Source organism: Pseudopodoces humilis, chromosome 6, assembly GCF_049639895.1.
Source record: "Pseudopodoces humilis isolate 2021_Gansu_Grassland_sample_001 chromosome 6, ASM4963989v1, whole genome shotgun sequence".
Lineage (NCBI taxonomy): Eukaryota > Metazoa > Chordata > Aves > Passeriformes > Paridae > Pseudopodoces > Pseudopodoces humilis.
In genome coordinates this window covers 48,640,324-48,665,538 of record NC_142205.1, presented here as the reverse complement: position 1 = coordinate 48,665,538, position 25,215 = coordinate 48,640,324, and the positions used below count along the sequence as shown (strand labels likewise).

At 40.6% G+C, this 25,215-nt stretch overlaps 1 protein-coding gene across 1 annotated transcript in view; it reads left to right on the top strand.

The window, feature by feature from the left end:
* The window catches only part of BANK1 (B cell scaffold protein with ankyrin repeats 1), a 137,736-nt gene that overhangs the window by 30,862 nt on the left and 81,659 nt on the right, over positions 1-25,215 (top strand). The window contains exons 4-7 of the mRNA XM_088056989.1: positions 11,601-11,749; positions 12,948-13,086; positions 15,622-15,764; positions 22,157-22,280. Coding sequence (XP_087913115.1) covers positions 11,601-11,749; positions 12,948-13,086; positions 15,622-15,764; positions 22,157-22,280 — 555 coding nt within the window. The remainder of the gene's footprint in view (positions 1-11,600; positions 11,750-12,947; positions 13,087-15,621; positions 15,765-22,156; positions 22,281-25,215) is intronic.

Sequence of the window (25,215 nt, the reverse complement as noted above, 5' to 3'; positions counted from 1 at the left end):
AGCTTCAAACATGGCTAAGAGGGGAAAATTTGGCTACTCAGTCCTTGAGGAATTTCCTCATTCCTTGAGGGTGATTCCTGTTAAAACCTGAACCCCTTTTCAGCTTGAATGTTGTGCCTCCCTGAAGTATGTTTTGATTCTCAGACTCCTCTCTATCTGTGTCCTTTTATATATGTGTGTTTCTAAATGTAGCAGTGTTCCACTTTTGTGTCCAAGTACAGTGTGCAGTTTGAGCCAGGCCAGCTATGAGAGGCTTGAATTGGAGTTTAGAGATAAAGGTGCCCCTAGGGAGCTGTAGCTGGCCCCTTTGCAATAGTAAGGAATTTGCAGGAGCATTTTATCAGATTAACAAATTTTGGAGGTTTTACAACCCTGAATGCCTCTGCTATCAGTCCTTTTGCCCTCAGTAGTACTTTGAGTCTGTAGCAGGAGGATAGCCTCTCTCAGTTGCAGCAGCGCATCTCATTTTGGGCAATGTTTAGTGCTCTATAATCCTTCACTGAAACAGAGGTGAGAGGTGTGTATGCTGATAGCACAGAGAAATGGAACAAAATCACCCAAGTGTTCTTACTGTGGTAGAACTCCAGTAACTCTGAAGTGGATGGAAGGACTCTTTAATAAAACATTAGGCTTCAATAACTGAGAACTTCTGGTACACACAGAGGGGCAGACTTTAGTTTGCTTCTCCCTGGAGAAGTATACAGAATCCAGAAACTGGAAATAACAGGCTTGGTCTCCAACAGCCGCTCTGCTCAGCACCTAAATGACCTCAGGCAGGTAGTTGTTATTTCCAAACTGATCAGTATGCCTAATAGAAACTTTCTGGGACAGTCTTGCTGTGTGCCAAACTCATCAGAGTAGTAATGTTCCTAGTACTGCTGGTAAAGCTGAAAGTCACAGATTTCATTGCAGAAAAAAATAAAAGCATGAACTGATATGCCGTAGAAGATAAAATCAGTCCCAAAAAGCATCTAAATATATTCATCCCAGCTAAAGGACTGACAAAATCAAATATTTCTTCCAAATCACAGACCAGTTAGAACTAGTTAATTGTTATAACTTTATTATATTAAATTATTGCCTCTGAATATAGAGTTACAATCATATGAAAGTATATATGAAAAAAATGCCTACATTTTCATGCAAATTATTTTTTAAAGATTATTGATAAACTCATGGTAAGTAGTCTTTTGCAGTTTGGGGAATTATTTGAAGGCAGGATCTTTTGTTTTTACTATCAGATCCAAAAGGCTACATATAATAAGACTTTCATATTCTATTTAGTTGCATTCATGATGACTCCATGAGGCTACAGTTATATCAGGGTGATAAATTGTTGTGTACAAAAACATACCTGATAATAAAAGAACAGGAGAACATGTATCTTCACAGCAAATCAATCTTTGCTTGCATGTGTTAGTAACTCAGAAAATAATAGATGTGGGGGGTTTCAGGGATTGCTGTTATGGGATAGAAATAGACATTTATGAAAACTACAGCACCATTAGTTGCTAAGATGACATAAACAGCAACTTATATATAATATTCAGAAAAGGAAAAACTGTTCTTGATAGCTTTTAAAGGAACTGTCAGTTTGATGCTTATTTGCAAGAAAAGTTGTACACCACAAATAAAGTAATAGAAATATTTTGGAGACGTGGGCAAAATAGGCCAACTTACAGAAAGCTACTGTTTTTGACAGAAGTACTCAACCATGCAGGAGAAACTGGGGCTGAGAATGCTTTTGAGAAAAACAAAAATAATGTCAGTGTATCTGCAAAAGATGGTTGGTTCAACATATAGAGAAGTATGATTTAAAGCCTGTTCATTAATAAATATGTTTCTTCTTGGTTTGGAATTTATTCATCATAGAAAACAAATGAAAGAAATTAAGACTGAAGTCAGATGTTTTTGTGTTTGAGTATGTATTAATAATTTTCAGTGATTTTTGGAAACCTTTTCATTCCTAAGCCTTCTCTCACCCTTGTAAAAGAAAACTTCAGCAGAGCAGAAAAGGGGATCTGCTTTGAAATAATATCTTACAGAGTGCTTATGGTAAAAATGAGTAAATCCCACATTCATGCAAGGAACACAGTCCCATTGAAGGAAGCACAGTGTGGTGGATGTTTTCTGCTTCCCTGTTTCTCACAGCCTTGCTCAGGTAATTTATACAGCAATTTGTGCAATTAGAAGCTCCCTTTCAATCCCACTCTGATGCACTCTCTGCTGAGCTCATACAGCATTTGCAGATACCAACACTTTAACAAGATTATCTTTCATAAGTGTCTATGATAAACTTATGGTAGATTGCAAGAAGAACACGATGTGCATGTATTTTCTTTTTTTCCTGTTTTTTTTTTTTTCCCACAAGAGGTTATTTCATTTTTTTCTGCATGGTTCTTTTAAAATCCATATTTCTGCTGGGCACTCACAGAACTGTTTGACTTCAGGCTTCTGAGTTGCAAGGAAGTCACTTATACATGGGAACCTTTTCAGTTATACATCACAGAACCCAGTGGCACCACCTCTGCCTTTTTGTCACGTTGTGCTGGCGACTGGGCCTCCCATACTACACAGGATGCCTCCTGCACTTAAAGGATCTGCTGTAATTCTCTTTATTTTAATCTTTGACACTGGAACACCCTGACTTTTATTTCAGGTGGCAAGGTGGCCACATGTGCTAAATTACCCTCCCATTCCTCATTATCGGCCTAACTTGATTTACCTGTATTTGTCATCCTCTTGTATGATGTGTGCTCTAGGGCTAATTGAGGACCTCTTTTTACCACAGTTTCAGTTCTTCAGCTGGCATTGCTTTACCAAAACTTGAGGAAGACCTGAAATTTGTAAAGCTAGCAGGCATTTTGCTTTTGTAAAACCAGCCTAATTTTTGACTGAGAGATTCATTTCATGGGTAGCCTTAGAAAACACATAAATCTTTCATAAGTTTGTTTTCTTCTATTTTTAATGCCCTAAATCTGTCACATACTTTGTTGACTCAGAACATGTAGCAACTACCAAGTAATCAAAGATAGAGAACACTTCTAATTCTCATGTAGGCTGCAGTAAGGATAACTAAAGAGTGTATTTGAAAGGTTAGAATTTGGGGTGAGGGGGAAAGTTGAATATGGCAGGAGAGTTGCTTAGAAGCTGTGGTGAAGCATTAGTTGTTGAATACACAAGAGATTTGAGACGGGGTATGAAGATTTCTCAGTCTATGTAAAGGAATACAATTTCAAAGTCATGTCATGAATTTAGTTCAAAATGTTAAATTGAAAGCAATAATGTGTTCCAAAGGGTCTTATGTAAAATATACCAAGCTGATGTATTGAATTTACATGAATTAGGAGAGAACACTGAAGTGAAATTGAAAACATCAGCTCTGTCCCCAGTGAAATTACATTAAATGTGTGTTATATTTTAGTATTTAAAATGAACGTAAATTTAAGATCAGTCCTTTCAATGTGGCCATCAGCAGCAGATATTTGTCAAAAGTAAGCCAACAAAAGTAACCTGATGGAAATTAAACATTACCCTCTATAACAGATGATAATTCCCTGTAGTACTGCCCTGATTACCCTAGGGAAGATTATCATAGACTTTTCCTTTCTTTTTAGCTTCTGTCTCATAGTGTTGTCTATGCATCATTTGATATAGTTAATAATTTCTTATACTTTGATCCTACAAGAAAGGGTCCGGTTTTATTCATTAATTATTTTAATTGTTACTGTTACATTTTAAAAACCTCAGGAATAGGTCACCATTATATAAAGCATTAAAAGAACACATTCACCAAGCAACAAATATCCTTTAATAAATCCTCTCTCTTACATAGTCCAGCATAATAATGATGTTCCTTTTATGTTTCTTTTAAGATAATCTTCACCCGCAGTTGTAAATTCTGAATTTTTCTGAAAGCCTCAGGAATTGGTGGAGCTCCTTAGCCATTGCTTTCAGTTTAAAACCAAGAGTCTAAAGAGGACAAACAATGAAGATGTCCAAAATTTAAATGTTCAAAAGACTTGAACATCTGGCAACATCTTCTGCCTACATAAAACAAATATTGTCTATCATTGCTCCATTTGTCTTACTACAGTCTCATTATTGTGATATTAATACCTTTATGATCTACTTTGTTTCAGTTAATGCCAATAAGCCAAGGCTTGCTTAATCTCTGATGTATTGCTTGTTCAGCACTGACAAACAACATTTCATGTGGTTGTTTCATGTTCCACATTTTAGGACGGATCGTGTACAATTGCTTGTTAGAATTTGAGTGCTGGAGATGATGTCTCCAAAATTTGGTGACTGCACTGTAACGATAATATGAACCCTGTGGTTCTTGGGCTGTTGTACTTGGTTCATTGATTGTCAGGTAGACTTTAAATTTAGTGAAGTAGTCTTGCTTGATGGTTTTTAGCTAATAAATTTATAGCCACTTTCAAGTCAGCAGGGTAACCCTAGTCCTCTTAAATATCCTAGTCTTTGATGTAAGAGCCACATTTCTTAATTGTCTACTATTGCAATAGCTGTGCTATCACAGTAGTGACTGGGCTGAAGTTCTGATAGTGCATTTAGATGTCACTAGGCACAATAAAAAATATTAAAATGCAATTATTAATGGGAAGAAAATATCCTAATTTAAACCAACTTTTTAGCAATAGGATTAATGTTCTCAGTAGATGAATTATTGGCATTAAAAGGTGAAGAAAATAATCTTTGATAAGTAGAGTGCAGACTGTAGAAATAAAGTTGTCATGAACTTTACATAGATTAGAGTGCATCTACATGATCCTTGAAGAACAATCACTGACAGATGGCTGACATCTGAGAATCCAGTGCCTTCCAGATTTGTTATTCGTTTCTTTCATTTTGTCAATCTGATAACAGAATGTTTCTTTTCTCTGTGAGACTCCTTTGCCTAAAGTGGCAGGAAAAAAATTCAGAAGCAGCACGTACCTCATATGAGTTATCTTCTGAAGTGAATTCTGTGTTTAAGTGTAAGATTTATGAGTAACTTAAAATGTGAATACAATCCCAAAATATGTGCTCTGGGCATACATAATCACAGAATCTTAGAAAGGTTTGGGTTAAACAGGACCTTCAAGATCATCTAGTTCCAATCCCCTGGCCATAAGCATTGACTCCTTTCACCAGACCAGGTTGCCCAAAGCTCATCCAACCTGGCCAGCCTACTGTAGTCAGTTATGGGACATCTACAACTGCTCTGGGCAACCTATTCTGGTGTCTCACCACTCTCACTGTAAGGCCTTTCTTCCTAATATATCTAATCTAAATCCACCTTCTTTGTGTTTGAAGACATTCCTCCTTGTCCCATCCCTACATGCCCTTGTAAGAATTCCCTCTCCATGTTTCTTGTAGGTCCTGTTTAGGTACTGTAATGCCTTCTGTAAAAGGATCATAACTGTTTTCCTCAGCAAGAGTTAAGGTCTTCATTTTTCTGAAGAGCAGTGCTAAATAAAGTGTAGTCTTCGCAGGGATAATTAAAGAAATTATTGTGCTTATATTCTGAGCTGGATTAAAGTGCATTGGACAGTGGGGGTTCTCATTCAGAAACAGAATAGCCTTTTTCAGTGCAGCCTATTTAATTTTTAAAGTAAATTAAAGCAAATGGAATTCATGCTACTTTAGTAAAGTACATCTACATGTAGGTTCAGTAATTTTAACAATCTACCCTGAATTCACAGGTTTAATTCAGAATTATTTTGCCTTAAAGGCATGATGATATAAACAGGAGTAGGATGGGCAGATTTTACTAGCTAGTGATGGTCATCGAACCTTCTTAACTTAGATTAGGTGTTCAAGGAAACTTCAGCTTCTGAAGGAACCATGGATATTTCCCTTCCCTTCCCTTCCCTTCCCTTCCCTTCCCTTCCCTTCCCGCACCTTCCCTTCCCTTCCCGCACCTTCCCTTCCCTTCCCGCACCTTCCCTTCCCTTCCCTTCCCTTCCCTTCCCTTCCCTTCCCTTCCCTTCCCTTCCCTTCCCTTCCCTTCCCTTCCCTTCCCTTCCCTTCCCTTCCCTTCCCTTCCCTTCCCTTCCCTTCCCTTCCCTTCCCTTCCCTTCCCTTCCCTTCCCTTCCCTTCCCTTCCCTTCCCCTTCCCTTCCCTTCCCTTCCCTTCCCTTCCCTTCCCTTCCCTTCCCTTCCCTTCCCTTCCCTTCCCTTCCCTTCCCTTCCCTTCCCTTCCCTTCCCTTCCCTTCCCTTCCCTTCCCGCACCTTCCCGCACCTTCCCGCACCTTCCCGCACCTTCCCTTCCCTTCCCGCACCTTCCCTTCCCGCACCTTCCCTTCCCGCACCTTCCCTTCCCGCACCTTCCCTTCCCACACCTTCCCTTCCCTTCCCTTCCCTTCCCTTCCCTTCCCTTCCCTTCCCTTCCCTTCCCTTCCCTTCCCTTCCCTTCCCTTCCCTTCCCTTCCCTTCCCTTCCCTTCCCTTCCCTTCCCTCCCCTTCCCTTCCCTTCCTTCCCTTCCCTTCCCTTCCCTTCCCTTCCCTTCCCTTCCCTTCCCTTCCCTTCCCTTCCCTTCCCTTCCCTTCCCTTCCCTTCCCTTCCCTTCCCTTCCCGCACCTTCCCTTCCCGCACCTTCCCTTCCCGCACCTTCCCTTCCCGCACCTTCCCTTCCCTTCCCGCACCTTCCCTTCCCTTCCCGCACCTTCCCTTCCCTTCCCGCACCTTCCCTTCCCGCACCTTCCCTTCCCGCACCTTCCCTTCCCGCACCTTCCCGCACCTTCCCTTCCCTTCCCTTCCCTTCCCGCACCTTCCCTTCCCTTCCCTTCCCGCACCTTCCCTTCCCGCACCTTCCCTTCCCGCACCTTCCCTTCCCTTCCCTTCCCTTCCCTTCCCTTCCCTTCCCTTCCCTTCCCTTCCCTTCCCTTCCCTTCCCTTCCCTTCCCTTCCCTTCCCTTCCCTTCCCTTCCCTTCCCTTCCCTTCCCTTCCCGCACCTTCCCTTCCCTTCCCTTCCCTTCCCTTCCCTTCCCTTCCCTTCCCTTCCCTTCCCTTCCCGCACCTTCCCTTCCCGCACCTTCCCTTCCCGCACCTTCCCTTCCCGCACCTTCCCTTCCCGCACCTTCCCTTCCCGCACCTTCCCTTCCCGCACCTTCCCTTCCCTTCCCGCACCTTCCCTTCCCTTCCCGCACCTTCCCTTCCCTTCCCTTCCCTTCCCTTCCCTTCCCGCACCTTCCCTTCCCTTCCCTTCCCTTCCCTTCCCTTCCCTTCCCTTCCCTTCCCTTCCCTTCCCTTCCCTTCCCTTCCCTTCCCTTCCCTTCCCTTCCCTTCCCTTCCCTTCCCTTCCCTTCCCTTCCCTTCCCTTCCCTTCCCTTCCCTTCCCTTCCCTTCCCTTCCCGCACCTTCCCTTCCCGCACCTTCCCTTCCCGCACCTTCCCTTCCCTTCCCGCACCTTCCCTTCCCGCACCTTCCCTTCCCGCACCTTCCCTTCCCGCACCTTCCCTTCCCGCACCTTCCCTTCCCTTCCCTTCCCTTCCCTTCCCTTCCCTTCCCTTCCCTTCCCTTCCCTTCCCTTCCCTTCCCCTCCCCTTCCCTTCCCTCCCCTCCCTACCCCTTCCCTCCCTTCCCTTCCCTTCCCTTCCCTTCCCTTCCCTTCCCTTCCCTTCCCTTCCCTTCCCTTCCCTTCCCTTCCCTTCCCTTCCCTTCCCTTCCCTTCCCGCACCTTCCCGCACCTTCCCGCACCTTCCCTTCCCTTCCCGCACCTTCCCTTCCCGCACCTTCCCTTCCCTTCCCTTCCCTTCCCTTCCCGCACCTTCCCTTCCCTTCCCGCACCTTCCCTTCCCTTCCCGCACCTTCCCTTCCCTTCCCGCACCTTCCCTTCCCTTCCCTTCCCGCACCTTCCCTTCCCTTCCCGCACCTTCCCTTCCCTTCCCTTCCCTTCCCTTCCTTCCTTCCCTTCCCTTCCCTTCCCTTCCCTTCCCTTCCCTTCCCTTCCCTTCCCTTCCCTTCCCCTTCCCTTCCCTTCCCTTCCCTTCCCTTCCCTTCCCTTCCCTTCCCTTCCCTTCCCTTCCCTTCCCTTCCCTTCCCTTCCCTTCCCTTCCCCCACCTTCCCCTCCCGCACCTTCCCTTCCCTTCCCTTCCCTCCTTCCCTTCCCTTCCCTTCCCTTCCCTTCCCTTCCCTTCCCCTTCCCTTCCCTTCCCTTCCCTTCCCTTCCCTTCCCTTCCCTTCCCTTCCCTTCCCTTCCCTTCCCTTCCCTTCCCTTCCCTTCCCTTCCCTTCCCTTCCCTTCCCTTCCCTTCCCTTCCCTTCCCTTCCCTTCCCGCACCTTCCCGCACCTTCCCTTCCCGCACCTTCCCGCACCTTCCCTTCCCGCACCTTCCCTTCCCGCACCTTCCCTTCCCGCACCTTCCCTTCCCTTCCCTTCCCTTCCCTTCCCGCACCTTCCCTTCCCTTCCCTTCCCTTCCCTTCCCTTCCCTTCCCTTCCCTTCCCTTCCCTTCCCTTCCCTTCCCTTCCCTTCCCTTCCCTTCCCTTCCCTTCCCTTCCCTTCCCTTCCCTTCCCTTCCCTTCCCTTCCCTTCCCTTCCCTTCCCTTCCCTTCCCTTCCCTTCCCTTCCCTTCCCTTCCCTTCCCTTCCTTCCCTTCCCTTCCCTTCCCTTCCCTTCCCGCGCCTTCCCTTCCCGCACCTTCCCTTCCCGCACCTTCCCTTCCCTTCCCTTCCCTTCCCTTCCCGCACCTTCCCTTCCCTTCCCTTCCCTTCCCTTCCCTTCCCTTCCCTTCCCTTCCCTTCCCTTCCCTTCCCGCACCTTCCCTTCCCTTCCCTTCCCTTCCCGCACCTTCCCTTCCCGCACCTTCCCTTCCCTTCCCTTCCCTTCCCTTCCCTTCCCTTCCCGTCCCTTCCCTTCCCTTCCCTTCCCTCCCCTTCCCTCCCCTTCCCTTCCCGCACCTTCCCTTCCCTTCCCTTCCCTTCCCTTCCCTTCCCTTCCCTTCCCTTTCCGCACCTTCCCTTCCCTTCCCTTCCCTTCCCTTCCCTTCCCTTCCCTTCCCTTCCCTTCCCTTCCCTTCCCTTCCCTTCCCTTCCCTTCCCTTCCCTTCCCTTCCCGCACCTCCCCGCTCCTCCCCTCACCTCCTCGCACCTTCCCGCACCTTCCCGCACTTTCCCGCACCTTCGTGTCCCGCACTATCTCGCACCTTCCCGCACCTCCCCGCACCTTCCCGCACCTTCCCGCACCTTCCCTTCCCGCACCTTCCCTCCCCTTCCCTTCCCTTCCCTTCCCTTCCCTTCCCTTCCCTTCCCTTCCCTTCCCTTCCCTTCCCTTCCCTTCCCTTCCCTTCCCTTCCCTTCCCTTCCCTTCCCTTCCCTTCCCTTCCCTTCCCTTCCCTTCCCGCACCTTCCCGCACCTTCCCGCACCTTCCCGCACCTTCCCGCACCTTCCCGCACCTTCCCTTCCCTTCCCTTCCCTCCCCTTCCCCTTCCCTTCCCTTCCCTTCCCTTCCCTTCCCTTCCCTTCCCTTCCCTTCCCTTCCCTTCCCTTCCCTTCCCTTCCCTTCCCTTCCCTTCCCTTCCCTTCCCTTCCCTTCCCTTCCCTTCCCTTCCCTTCCCGCACCTTCCCTTCCCTTCCCGCACCTTCCCTTCCCGCACCTTCCCTTCCCTTCCCGCACCTTCCCTTCCCTTCCCTTCCCGCACCTTCCCGCACCTTCCCGCACCTTCCCGCACCTTCCCGCACCTTCCCGCACCTTCCCTTCCCGCACCTTCCCTTCCCGCACCTTCCCTTCCCTTCCCTTCCCTTCCCTTCCCTTCCCTTCCCTTCCCTTCCCTTCCCTTCCCTTCCCTTCCCTTCCCTTCCCTTCCCTTCCCTTCCCTTCCCTTCCCTTCCCTTCCCTTCCCTTCCCTTCCCTTCCCTTCCCTTCCCTTCCCTTCCCTTCCTTCCCTTCCCTTCCCTTCCCTTTCCCTTCCCTTCCCTTCCCTTCCCTTCCCTTCCCTTCCCTTCCCTTCCCTTCCCTTCCCTTCCCTTCCCTTCCCTTCCCTTCCCTTCCCTTCCCTTCCCGCACCTTCCCTTCCCGCACCTTCCCTTCCCGCACCTTCCCTTCCCGCACCTTCCCTTCCCGCACCTTCCCTTCCCGCACCTTCCCTTCCCTTCCCTATTAAAGCATATCCCTGAATCAAAAAGATTCTACAGTAGATGCCATGGCATAACTTCATTTAGCAGACACATTTATTATCGTGGTACTTTATTAAATCTATGCCTTAAGAAAGGCAAGATTAGTAAAGCAAGGAAACATGTATCAGATGAACTGGTGCATATGGAAGAAATAAAGGCAAGCAAGAAGTGAGAAAACTAATTGTAGATTTCCAGTACTGACACTGACTGGAAAGGTTTCCGTGCCACTAAGGAGCACTGTTATGGTTTGTGTACCTCAGTCACTTGGGCACCTTTTCAAAGAAATGCAAAATGGCTGTGGTATTTCTTTGAGCAATGCCAAATTGCTACTGTTCTGCATTCTGCCCATCACTAATTTATTTTAATATTCTATATCCATTTAAGAGGAAAATATGTACCTCAGAAGTTCTTTGTATCCTTGAATGTAATTGACTGTGAGTCTTTCATCATTTACAGTAATACAAGATAGCATGGGTGTCTCTCAGGATATTGTCTCATCAGCCAGTCAAGATTTTTTAACTCTGAACAGCGTGAAATGATATCAGTAACGTAACTAGGTGACTGCAGTGTACTGACTAATCCTCCATGATGAAGAGCTGCTGCAGTCCTTTGAGATGGGTGGTGGGAGTGTTTCACACAGGGTAATAGAGTGTCTGGAAAGAAGGAGTAATGATACAACTGAGACACCGCAGGTAAAGAATACCTTTGCTAAAACACGGGCATAGTCAGAGCCCTGCAGATGCAGTTCTCAGTTCTTTTTCATGATTAAAATTCTACAATGTGGTGAAGGATTCACTATATTCGCTGAAGGCTCTTGGGCCTTTTTTGGTACAGCAAAACAGAAAAGAAACTGATTGCAAGCTACCTGTGTAAATGGCATAGCATTTCCAAACTCAGATTATCCTATTTTAAAAATGTATGTCTTCCATCCATCCTTTTGTCCATTAAGGCAGGCAAAGAGCATGGAATCTGTGTCAAAGAAATCTGTGCCTACTGTCATAGTACCATGTTACAGGTATCACTGCCCTCGTGTAAACTCTTCCTGTAGACAGGTGGGTTGGTGTTGTAACCATATAGCATCTCCTTGTTTATAAAGATGGGAAGAGTGGTAAAATTGTGTTTTATCCTAGCATATGAAAATTCTGAGATGACAGAACTGCCTGATCTCCCTGACTGTGCTGTTCACAATTATTTCAGTCCAAAGGCTCTGCCCCTTTTTTTTTAGGAAGACAAAGCATATGTGGAGAGTGTTCACGTAAATCAAGGCTGCAATATCAAAACTTCAGAAGGAAACTCTTTGTCAAAGGAGGACATCTCATCACATTTACATTAAGGGAATTTTGCCAGGCTTTTATGTGCTGTCCTTAATGTGACTCCAAATGCCACACGAGTAATACATTGGAAACCACATCATTGCCATGTCTTGTTGGTTTAGGATTATTAACAGTGTTCTTATTTCACATTATTTATTTCAGATCACCAGACTATCTCTGATATTAACTTGTCAGGTATCACAGGAGCATCAGAAGAAACAAACTTCACTTTTAAAACAGAGGCACTTTCTGAAAGATTAGAAAGTAACAAGCAGTCAATATTGGTGCTTCCGAGAAGAGTATCATGTGAGGTAAGACTTCTAGATGATAAAATCTTTAGGATAACAGTAATTTTTCTTCTCCTCCTCCTGCTGCAGTCTCATTTATACTATATCTGTTATTTGTTTCCAAAATTGCCAAGGGACCAAAATGAGAGTGCATCAAGACTGCAGTGGGATTCAGTTTGCCTTTGTGTTGCATCCACACTACAGTCAAAGATTTGCAAGTAATGTAGTTTGGAGACAGCTCTATTAGAGTTATTTAGCATCTCGAGTTGAAGTATTATGGTCCTGTGGACCTTAGACTTCAGAGGGAGCAAGCAATCAGGCACTTCTTGAGAGATGTGGTATTTGTCTTGGCAAGAATCCAGGATGGGTATATGTATAGATGCATACATGCCCATACCATGAATTACACAGGGCTTGTGTGAGCACAGACCTAGTTTGAGTTTAAATTAAATCAGAAATATTTATGTGTACGTATCTGCATGCATATGCAGTGGACGTAAATGTTCATATGTGCTTTTAATCAGAGTGGCTGTGAGAAATATGTGACAGCATAAACAGAGGAAGTTTATGCAAAACATAAGTTTATTTCACAATTTAGCACTGCATTTCATTTTGTATGTGAGTGGCCATGGTCAAGTATGGAGGTTGCAGTGCACACACAATGTCACAGATTTTGTTTGTTTTCTGTCTTTTAAAGATGACTTAATAATAAGTAATATTAGTAATAACATTAAGTAATATTAATAATAACATTATTTCATTGTTGAGATCAGTACAGTTCTAAGGGAGTGATTTTGCCTCTGGTTCAGGAGGTAGTAAAGAGCTATTGTCTCACATCATATGCTGCTTCTGTCCACTGTCACCTTACTGTAAGAGGCTGACTCTAAAGTATATTAGGTTATTCTTATTAGGATGGATGTTGTTCTTCTAGACTATAAAGTAGAAGGGCCTTAGAAAATGTAACAATTCACCTACATATGCATTTAAAATACTCTTTTAAAATATCCCTATGTAAGTGGAATTTAAAATCCTACAGTACTTGTATCTTTCATGTAAGTAAAATACTAAAGGAAACAGTGAGATACTGTAATATTTTGTTAGTACCATTTTTTTGTATGAAGCTGTTGATAAAGAAAAGTTCTTTCAATACACTTTCAATATAGTGTTACATTTCCAATATAATTTTCTGAAGGACTAATGGGAACATATTTTAATTTTGTAGAACCCTGGTGAAATATTCATTCTCTTGAAAGAGGAAATAGATGAAGAAACTCTAGAAATTGAATTCATAACAGATAATCAACGAATTAGAACACAGACAGCCTCTTGGAACCAGAATGTCAAATATGTGAAAGCCCTAAGTAAGAAAAATAATCTTTATCTTTAGGAAAAACTAAAAAGTTTCACCTTCCTTCACTTTTTCTGATAAGTAGTTTCCCTTTCTGCTATTTTGTGGATGTTTCCTGTACATGAGTTTTGCACACATCACTTTTAATAATGCAGAGAAGGAAGGCCTTGTGTTTTATAGGAACCTAGGTTCTATTAGATTGGTTTTCTGTGGTTAAATGGCAGGTGGCAGGCTTAAAAATGTCATTGATTAGTTACAGATTAACATTCGTCAAAATTACTGCCGTAAAATGCAAACCTAATATTCTTTTCTTATTACTCTGTTACTAAATGTCTCATATTGTATTTAATGCAGTAAATCTAGTTATTCTCCTCTCCATAATTCTTTCTGATGCAGGTAATAATTTATTTTCTCTGTTCACATTCATGCCATTTCTCTGTATCACTCATCTTTCCTAGTTCCTAATGATTTTTTCTATTGCTCCATCCATAACTAGTTGATAACAGTTTAAACTATTTAACAGTTTCTCTTAGAAGATCTGTGCAGATTTAAGGAGCGCACCTATACCCATTCTTGATGTGGGTTAAAAATTATAACATTCCTCACCTATGTGTTCAGAGTATAGTTTGCTATTGGGCTGCATGCTGAGAATTCCCAGAAGAACTTCCATCATATTTTATTATAAAATAATTGCAATATAACCTTAGGAGGAAGTACATACACATAGTTTACAGTTTTCCACTGTGACTTCTTGGAGCTATGTTTTGGTGATTTTTTGACCTGATGATTTCTATGACTCGGCACTGGTGAGACTGCACCAGTCAAGTGCTGTGTCCAGTTCTGGGCCCCACACTTTAAGAAAGACACTGAAGTGCTGGATTGTGTGCGAGAAGGACAATGGAGCTGGGGAACGGCCTAGAGAGTAACTCACATGAGGAGTGGCTGAGGGAGCTGGCATTGTTCAGCCTGGAGAAAAGCATAATCACTCTCTATAACCCACTTGAATGTAGGCTGTGCCAGGTGGGATTTGATCTCTTCTCCCAGGCAACCAGTGACAGGGCAAGAGGACATGGCCTCAAGCTGTGCCAGAAGAGGTTCAGGTTGGACGTCAGGAGGAATTTCTGCACAGAAACGTTTGTTAAACATTGAAACAGGTTGCCCAGGGAGGTAGAGGAGTCACATCCCTGGAGGTGTTCAAGAAATGACTGCATGTGGCACGTGTGACATGGTCTTTTTGGCAGGTTGGTGGTCAGTCAGAAGTTGAACTCAATGACCTTGGTAGTCTTTTCCAACCTAATTTATTCTGTGATTTTCATCCTGAACACTGTCCTAAGATGATGGCGATGTATGGGCTGAGAGTTCTTTATCATTGTGATGGTGCAGAGAGCTTGCTTTTAGAAACCTGACTAGAAAGTACATAACAAACAAGGAAGTTACATTTGTAACTGGATTTCAGAGAACAAAAGCTGCACTCTTCATGCATAGGTCTCAAAAGATTCTTCCAAAATTTTTTTTTTTTTGTCGGAACACTGTTGATCGCAAAAAGGTTTCTGTAGTAGATGAAGAAATAAAATATGAAAAGTAAATGAAATACAAAAATATTGGCAGAGAGCTGTAGGCAAGTTTAATTCTGTTTCTTATATCGTTTGTGTTTGATGTTTATCCTGTTTAAAATCTGGAAAAGTGGAAATTTGGAAGTATCCTGTTTTAGGTCCAGCTGATCTGATGTTATAGAAGAAATGCTGCGTTTTGTTGTTTTGTTTTTTACTTTTTTTTAACCCACATTTGGGCAGTTTCTATTTAAGTGATTTAATGTGATGTACTTTTAGTCTAGTTTCCCTGTCCCTATTCCTGTTCTCCATTTTCAGAATTGTCCCTTTTTCACTGTTTTTTGTGCAGAGTCAGTGTTTCAAGAAGACTCTGCTAGTATGGTCCAGCAGAATGCCTGGCACAACAAACACTAATGGGTTGGGAAATGTGCTCATAAAGCAGGCTTTCTGCTGCATGCACAGAGGGAGTCAAATAACAGACTACAAGTGCCTCTCTCCTTGGCTTTTATGAGGTAAACAACCAGAATGAATTAATTATACTGCAATTTCTGCAGCCTAGCCCAAATACAATTTTGAAAACCTTGACTGCAATAAAGAAAAAGTTTTTAAGATTAATAGTGATTGCACTATTTGTGATAAATGAACTTTTCCTTAACATGTAGGCATAAGGGCACTGATTGTAGGTCATCAGTCTATCAAAGGGCATTTGAAAATTTTAAGCATTCTGTTTTCATCTCCTTTCTAATGTGAAGCAATACAATAGGTTTGCATTATACAGATTTAAAGATACACATTTTCTTTTGTCAGCTTTGTGAAAGACTGAAAGACCTGAATAAAAAAACTGACTACACTGAATCATCTGTGAAATGCAAATCCAGTCAGTTCATCAACTCTATGTTTTTTCTGTGTTATTCTCTGTTCTTTTACTCATACCCCAAGATCTCTGTTTTGGGACTGTAAAATATCTTCAGCTGGTGTTTTGATTTGTGTTTTATAAGATTTTCCTGCTGGCCCTGTATATGTAAATGTCTACTCTGGGGGAGTCATTAAGACGACAGCACAGATTGAATACTATACTGCACTAGAGGAAATTGAACCCATTTTAAAGAAAGTGGCCGACCCAATAGCTTTCACTTGTCAGGTAAGTTGACTTCTCAAATTTTAATTAAAGAAAAATAGAATGTAAGTGCCTAAATGAACTAAGAGATGGTATGCAATCTTTTGATTGCACAGTAATTTTGTAATGGCTCAGTAGTAAGCTCAGGATTAAGAGGCCTGCCTCTGAGATGTCTAGTTGTAAGCAAGTCAGGCAAGAGAAAACAAATTTTCCATTTTCTTGTTTTGTTTAGAGAATGATGTAAACATCCTTTGTGCTGTATATGCCCAGTGAGCAACATGCTGCACTCCAGAGGCTGAAAATAAGAACAAATATTACTGAAGTCTCTCTCATTTAAAGTGTTATTTTTTTGTATTTCTGAAACCAATAGAAGCATTAATCTTAAACCACATTGTATTTGGAGGGTTGTTATTCATCCACCATCAAACCAATTTTTTCTGGCATAGCTTGTAGGGGAAGCTGTAAGTTGCTGCTCATGTAGAGTCCATTTACAGCTGCTGAATTATCATTCATGTGATTTGCTGGTTGCCATGCAGATTCTTTGCATATATTTAGAAAAAATCAGGTTTTGAACTGTGTTTCAGATCAGCACAGCAGACTGCAGTGCTCTGCAGCCTGTTCTTTTCCAGTGGCACATAAGAAATATCAGGAAAAGAAGCCTATATTAAGGTAGGACAGAATCTCAAGTATCATTTGTTGAATGGTGGGTAGCCCAAGAAGACCTTCCACAATGTCTATATTGCAATTGCAAAGCCAGAACAAAAATAATAGATTGTGTTTCCAGTGCAGACAATCTCATTTGCCTGTGACAAATATACCTTATCCTCCACCTAAGGCATTACACTCATAACAAAAGGATTAATAAAATATGATTTATTGCATTATTAGTTTTCTATTAAGGATGAGGCTAGATTCCTTCCAAGTACAAGTTACTTCTATTCTAGGGAGGAAAACAGGCTGTTGCACAAAAAAAATAGTGCAACTCAAAAAGCAAATGTGTTCTTAAATTCTTTATGGTATCCATCATTTTTTAGTCTGTATTTTGAAGTATGTCTAAGTAAGCCTCTAACAAGTTTCATTTAAACCTCTATGCATAAGAAGTTTACCATAATGATTTAAAAATTTATCATTAACATGGTAATCTAGATACCTACAACACACAAGATATTTCCACTGGAGAGTTATTTGTATTGTTCAGGAGTTTGACCCTTCATTTAACCAGCATGGCTAATATTTATTAAAGCACATGCAATTCAAATCATATTCAAATACAAAAATAATTCTGTGCAGAGCAGTAGTGCACACCAGGAAATACAGCTGTAGTGTTATGGCTATGAAGTATGTTTAACATTTCCTCACCTTTACTCCTCTGAATAATAAGCAAGGGTTTAAATGAGGTGAAAATGCTATATGCTATTATTTTTGTTGTTTTGGTAACTGAAAAACTAATGTCGAAAAAATGTTTTTAATTGGGTAAGCTCTACAGTCCACACAATGTCATGGCTACTCTGTGGTAAAGTATACCAATGGTAATTCTTCTGTAAGTTTACGTACGTGTTGGAAGATTTGTCTCATTTAATGGTACCTGCTGGGCCTCAGAGTGAGGTACACTAACTACCTGGGTAGCGAAAATTTTTCTGCAAACTTTTTAAATGAGCTCCTGATTTAATGTTAACAAGCTACATCATAAAGATGCAATTTACAGAACATAATTTAACTTAATCTTTAAAATATGTTCACAAAAGGAAAAGCAAAACAGACTTGATACTAATTAGAATTCCCATCAAGTAGCAGCAGTAGTAGTAACTTCTATTTAACCAGGATAATTAAAACCTTTGAGACTATCAACTTGTTTGCAAAAGTGTCCTGGGGCAACAGTCATTTATCTATGCAAAGTAACAATCAAACACAATGGAAAACAAAACTGATAGAAAATAGGAAAATCTTACAGCAATTATTATCAAAGCAATATCACTCTGTGATTCAAGAGAAAGTTCAAGATTTTCACAAATACTTACAATCTGAGAAGTATCTCCTTATTAAAATTCTTTGATGAAAGCAAATGGCTGCATTAGTTCATACCAAAGACACAGTGCTTTGGTAAAATGCTTACATTATATTCTGTATTGTCTTGCCAACCCTTCCAGCTCCTTTGATATGTTCCACTTTGTCCCCCAATAAAGCCAAAGAGATAGACAAAACCCAACAAATAGGATTGCAGCTATCCATTCCTTTTAGTGATGGTCAGATGAATTAGTGGATCTTAGTGGGATACTATCAAAATATGGTATCACTGCATTTATGGATCTGTTTTTTGAGAGCAACTGAAGGTTTGCATTAGCTAAGGTTTAAATTAAGCATAATCTAAGATTTTACAAGTAATGGGTCTGGATGAAATTCTTTGCTACATCTGATAGATTGTAATTTTCTGTTCCAAATTTTTCTGAATTTAAAAAGCATTTACCAACATCAGCAAGACAATTTAAACAACTAAAAAAGTATTTAAAATTTAGTTGAATAAATAAATAAAATTAAATAAGTTTCTTTGCATGAGTTTTGAAAGAAAAAAAACTGAAATATTAAAGTAGGAAGAGTTGTGATCATAATAACTGAACCATTATGCTGAATGGATTTGCTATGAGGATAAAGGAAGGTGAAAGTTGGATAAAGGTCATGATTTCTGGCTCTCTCACATAATTCTGCATTCAAGAAATTCTCTTAGGGAGTTTTTGTTCTTACAGTAACCTAATGTATAGACTGATTTTAAGGTTTTTATAATTCATAATTAAACTTTTTCATATTTCATGTTTTTTCTTTACACCAACTAATTTCAGCATTCTGCTGGATTTACATGCTGTATTGATTTTTCTCTCAGAGTTTTTCTACCAAATGGAAATATTGATTCAATTATTTAGTGTTGGGCTTTCCTGGCATAGATTTATTAGGTTTCAAAATAAAGGAGAAAAAAAAATTGAAGCTAAGGTCATATTCTTATTACTGAAACTGTCAAGTTCATGTTAGCTTGAGTGACTTAGAATATCTAAAGAGATTGAGGAAGTCTTTATGACAAACTTCAGTTGAATAATACTCCTATGATTCTGAGATACTTGATATCTTCAATGATGTTTTTATCATAGTCATTAAACAGGATTCCAGTTACAGTTGATATTGGAAAAAAAATCATGAAAATAAACTGCTGCCTTCTCTATGAAAACTTGTAAAATAGCTATATGACTTATGTGGTAATATTTTGTATGCATCTCTGCCTGATCCCCAGAGATACTTCATTTGAAACTGTATTTAATATTTCAATCCTCTCAGCAACATCGACAGCTGTTATTTTAAAATGCTTCTTTCTTTTCCTCTAGGTATGAAAGCTGTCCATATTCTATCACTGGCTAAAACTGTTAGAAATGCCTGACTGATTTTAAACCTGGCCCATTCTCTTTGGCAGAATCAATCCTGATATGGAAGTGCATATAAAGTAGTGTCTGATATGTAAGAACTAATGGAGAAGTTCATCTTTATGTAAATGTAACCTTGTTAGTACTGCCAAAGCCAGCGTGGAATATGTTAATTTACTGGCTGTGGATGCTGTGTTTCAGTGGCACACATTTTCAGGGCTTGGTTAGCAGTTATTAAAGAACGTAGGTAATCTCATTGACAAAAGTAGCAAAATTTGTGCTTGGTGGTCTCCTTTCTCAAGGATGTCTTTGGAAGCCCAGGTGTGATGGTCAGCACCTGGGGCTTTTCTGTTCACAGCTGTGTCCTGTTGCTCTGGAAAGGGGAGAGGGAATAGAGATAGTGCCTACAGCTGAGGAGGTGGTACTGGGACTAGCAGTAAGACTTGTGGAAGGACTCCCAGCATGGGAGTAGAGAATAGTTGACTGTGCTCCACAGAGTATGGGAAAAAATTGTCTACAAAGTCACTAGCTTAGTTCTGAGGGGCTGTAAGGACATTGGGGGAAACTAGCATTATTGCTTAGGTGGCTTTCTCAATTTCCTAAGTGGCTCAGAGATCTCTTGCAGGGTGCTTAATTTTAAGTTCAACTTTAAATACAGTTCTGCTTCTGTTTGCTTTTGTGAAGCTTCCTTAGGAACTTCAGGTTTGTAATGTTGGTGAGATTTCTTGGGCCTATAGAGTTCTGTGTAGGGTATGTTAAAATACATATACACAGCAGACTTTGAGTCTGTGAGTGCTCTGGGGCAAGAATGGGCAGTAAAGTGGAAGTCTTTAAACCAACTTGTTTCTTGGGGAGGTGCCCTTTATGGTATGGAACTAGATAGTGCAGAGTGGCCCTATTCCTAGTTCTGTTTTAGCTGTTGTCTTCACATAAGTGCTGAAACAGGCCCTCCTGTAGGTGAGATAAAAGACATAGATGCCCTTTTTTTTTAAAATTAAATTTTTTCTTTTAAATTAACTAATCTTTTTTTCCTTTTGTATCTTTGCTGTAGAGTAGTACAACAAAGCTCCCCATTATGGTTTAGTTAACAGCATAGCTTATTAAATCATTGCTTAAGCCTTCAGATTTTACATCCCAAGAGTAAGAGGAAAAACAAAAAGTTGAAGTGGAAAACATGAAGCAGATTGCACTGATAACTTTGTATAAGAAGTGCATTGTTCTTGACTTGTAATTCATAGAAATGGACAGGCTGGTCATTGGAGGGAAGGCCTGTTGATGTACGAGAAATTTTGCTACAAGTTTCTGAAGCTTTTTTCTATTCAAGAACTTGTTCCATCTTAGGTTGTGAAGGACTGTTTTATTCCATTTAAATTTGTATCTACTACACAGTTGCTTCAGTGAGTACCAATGGTTTTGAGCCTCTTTCCTCGTGACACGGGATCTGCCATATACACTTAACTGAGCTAGTTCCTGTGTTGTTACTTGTTTTTTTTCCTGCTCTAGATTGAACTCTGTTAATATAGTGTAATGATAACATATCTAAGAAGATGTCTTTGGAATGAGCGAGAATAGTATGGTTTCCTAACTGAATTTTGATATTATTCCTCTTAATAACTTATAAATGTAGTGTTGTTATACATGTTAATAGTTTGGAGGTTTATAGATATTTTGGGAGGTTTTGCATATGCTTTCTGAATTTACATAGTAGTCTTGTACTCAGATTGTTATTCTAGAACAAGCCTGAAAGATATTTTTTCCTAGGTGGAGTATTTTCTTAATGCTTAATGCTTTGGATTTTGAAGGTTATGACATATATTCATAATTATTGAATAAAAAATACTGAGAATGTAGTGTGACAGCACAGAAAGGGAGTGAATTATGAAAAGAAATGCAATGGATTTTGCATATCTTAATATTGGAAGGTTCAGGGTTAATTATTGGAAAAATAAGTAATCATATTGTTAGCTTCCTACCTGCATAAATGTCTCTTGTATTGGTAGGAGTTGGATGAAAATTATATCGTGCCTCTGCATTCAGTGTTTTCTGATCATGTCATACTAACTTTTCTAATTCCATTTTAGCAATCTTGGGAATTAAACTTCATGTTTCGTTAGTACATCCCCCTGTCATTTTCTCCTCAGCATGTCAGTCATAGACTTTCTAAATTCATATGCTGAGCATGTCTGAAGATGTTCCATTTTAGTTATCCCAGAGTTGTCTTGACCAGCCACAGTCCAGCTGTGGGAAGGCAAACTTTAACACAGGGCTACCCTGAGCAGAGTAAAACAACTGTCCCTGAGTTCTCTGCTGTGGCTGAGCTCCTTTTGGTGCCCAGTGTAGCACAGACTAGACTAGAGCTGTAGTACTTGTTGTAAAATACCCTTACTCTTCAAATCTCTGTAGTCAGGTTGCTCTTGTCAGGCCAGGCAAAGAGATACTTAATTATGGCTACCTTTAAAGTTGTTAGGTGTAGATCTCAACCATCTGTCCAGAAAGAGACACTCAAAAATCTCCTGGCAGTCAGTGCAGATTTCCCTTGTCTAAAGACTTTGTGTTTAGTAGGAAGCTGATCTATCTGCTTGTTATCAGTTTCTTGTTCTGTCAACAATGTCGTGTCTTGGCTGATGAAACTGAAGCTGTTTCCTACCTGGAAAAGTCCACAATCTTAATGTAAAAGTTTTGGGTAACAGAGAGCTACTATAATCCTTAAACTCACCCTGAATTACTGCTGTAGTAAAACATAGCTCTTCCTGTCCTTACACTTCACCCAGAAGTTTTTAAGTTATGGATGAACTTCATATGTTATAATGCATGTTTATGTACAGTTGGATCATGTTGTCATGATTCTTTGTATTAAAATATCTCCTCTATAGTTTTCAAAAACTGTGCTGCTCTTACTGAGAGTTTGCCATAATACTGCTTTGAGTAATTTGATTCACCAGCACTCTGAGGATAAAGTTAAAAATATATATGCAGCAAATACACTAGTATTTTTTCTCTTTTGTCTTTAAGCAGGCATTGAAATTTTCTTCTGTAGAGAAGGTAGACAATGTTCTGACTTCATTACTGAAAAGCAAAATATCTGCTTATGAATTCAGCCCATTCCAAAGTGAAGAAGAGCACCATCACCAAGCTAGTGAGTCACTTGTTCTATGTATTGATTTTTATTACTGATGCTATGGTTATTACATATAAATGTTAATAAGACAATCCTTAAGTATTGAAAGCCTCTAGTGAAATGTAAGAATCCACAAATCCACAAATAAAGACAACATAAGCAGAAAAAATGGGAGAAAGAATTCTGTAAATCATCACTTTGTGATTCAATACTTTGTATGTATACTTCTCTGGATTTTTGATCAGCTTTGGATTAACTGCAAATTGGCAGTTTTACAGCTGAGAAAATTTATACTTACAGAGAAAATGGGGAATAAGATGTGGAGATGCCTATACATTATATGCTTTTTACTATTTGCTCTTCTGCAATTCAGTTTAAATTTCATTTTTTCCAAGTATGGGGAAAATCTGAAACTTTTCTGTATCTGAAGAGAATGGACGGCTTTTGATCTTAGAACAGCACTAAACTTCTCCAGTCACTTTTACTACCTATGCACTTAATGGCTTTCATTACTTCTGGCCAAAAGATAATTTCGTTATTTTTAATTTTTAAAAGAAGGCATCCCAGTGAGTTAAAATAGGATTTCTCTATAAGGTAGATACATTACATGCACAGCTCAGTCATGCATCAACAGAAGCTGCTGTTAGTACAAAATGGAGGGCCCTGGTTGAATTCATTAACCACTTATTTGGGATTCAGACTGGTTTGCAATAAACCAAGAGTGTGGTTATTTAGCTTGTGTTTTGAAAACATCATTATGATGTTATTTCAAATGTGGATTAAACCTCAGTTTAAGAAACTTTTGGGGAAAAGCAATACTCAAGATAATGTGTTCTCCTTATAAAATACTTGAGAAAGATGTGTTCAGGATGCCATTTGACTTCTGTTTTGTGTAGCTGGACTATGGTTTTGAGAAAGAAATAAGCTCTGTACAATCAGTAAACCCACTGCTCATAACCAAATGCAAACAAGTTTTGAATGTAGCACTACTGGAATCGTCATCATGTTTCCTCTCCTTTTCTCTGTTGATGCAATTCACTCCTCTGTATTATATAAACATGATTTAACTTGTAATGTAAAAATGAGCTTAAATGTCAAAGTTAGTGGAAGCAAATAAATGAGGCACCTGTCCTTGCAATTTTCCTATGCAAGACTGCAGGGTAACACAGATTCAAGAGTCTTTCCCAGTGTGAAATGCTAGTTGATGAGAAAAAGATGTTTCACTTCTCTAATAACTATTAGATCTGGTGATGTTTTTGAATATTGAGAACAATGCTAACCAACCTGCTATGGCCCCAAAAAAAGCCTGTGTGTTTCAAGAGCAAGTTGACTGCTTGAGCCAATAGTGACCTTAAAATGAACTGGTTTGATGTATTGCCCAAAACAAAGGTGCAAAGTTAGATGCCCAGATTCTTCATGAAAGAAGGATGTGTTTGTAGTGCTGGAAGCACTCAGAATATGGAAGTCTTAGACTCTTATCCCTCTTCTGCCTGAAAGGTATATAAACCTGTGTCTTTGACTCCCACAGAAGCATCCCAAACTGCCACTAGACATGTCCAGCAGTGAATGAGAGGAGCACAGGCTTTCAGCATGAGGCATGGGGAAGAGAAACCTTTCTCTCTGTTGTTCTACATGGATGCTTTATTTGAACATCCTTGCACATCAGGGTACAGCTAATAAATTGCTGCACTTGAAAGATCTCAGTATGACCTCAAAATGAACCAAGAATGAAGAACTTATGATTAGTTAATTGATTGGATAACTAATGAATTGCATGGTTTGACTTCTCACAAAGCGTGAAGCTGTGTAATTAAAAATTTGGGCATGTAAAAGTAAATACAAAAGGTATGTAATATAATGAAATAATGCAGTATGCTTTCCTATATAGACAGTGGTTTAGATCAAAACTATCATGAGATGCATGTTTGCTTACATAACTTTTAAGGAGCCATTCCTATCCCCAAAATGACTGTTCAACATTATTTTAGTATGATAATGCAGTACTTGTGAGTACTCAGTGTCTAGGCTGGTATAGTCAAGACAGGTGGCAAGGGTGCAGAAGATTAATTCTGATACAGATGAGCAAGCTAAATGCAGGCTGAATAGAAACCACTGGAAAATATTATATTTAACGAACAGCATTAACTGGAGACAGAGCCAAGACTTGTCTGGGATTTTTAGGGGTGGTGTAATCCCTTGTGGAAAAATGTAACTAAAGGTGGAAATGCTGTCTAAATATTGTACATTCCATACTGAATTTATTTCAGGGTATATTGTATGCAAATTATTTCTTTATATTCTTGTAATAGAATTCAGTTCAAAGCATACTGACAAATCCAAACTCCTATTTCAAAATATTTCTTAAGAAATATGATTCTTCTTGGAAAGCCCTGATTCTCAGAATCCTCAGATTTGGGAATTTTTGTTGCATTGTTTTCTGTCCAAGAAATAGCAATTTACTTGAAGAAAACCAGTTTCATTTTCCACTATTAATTAATTTTCATTTTTTACAAGTTATCTATTACTATATCTCTAATTAAACTCAACTACTGATGCTTATGAAAAGTCCTGAACTTGCTTTGTAGAAAACAGTGCTTTTTGTCACCTAAAACTGCTAGCAACATAGCAAATCCTATTCTGATTTCTGTAATTCTTTTTTCCAAGAAACACCTATCCCAAAAGAAGAAATAGAGTCTGGGATTTTAGCTTTTAGCAGAATAATGGGGGGAGGGAGAATGTACTGGTATTAACACTGTAGACGTCATCTTAGGTTCTCTTTAAATTGCTAAGGAAAACAGCCATGTCCTGTTTCAATAATTTGGGAAATAAAAGAAGGATGTCTTACAAGATGTGCAGAAATAGCACTGTAGGCTGCTCTGTTTCCTTACTGCAATTTTATGAAAATTCCCGCAGGCTAAGACAATGCTACGATACAGTAATATTAGATTTTATG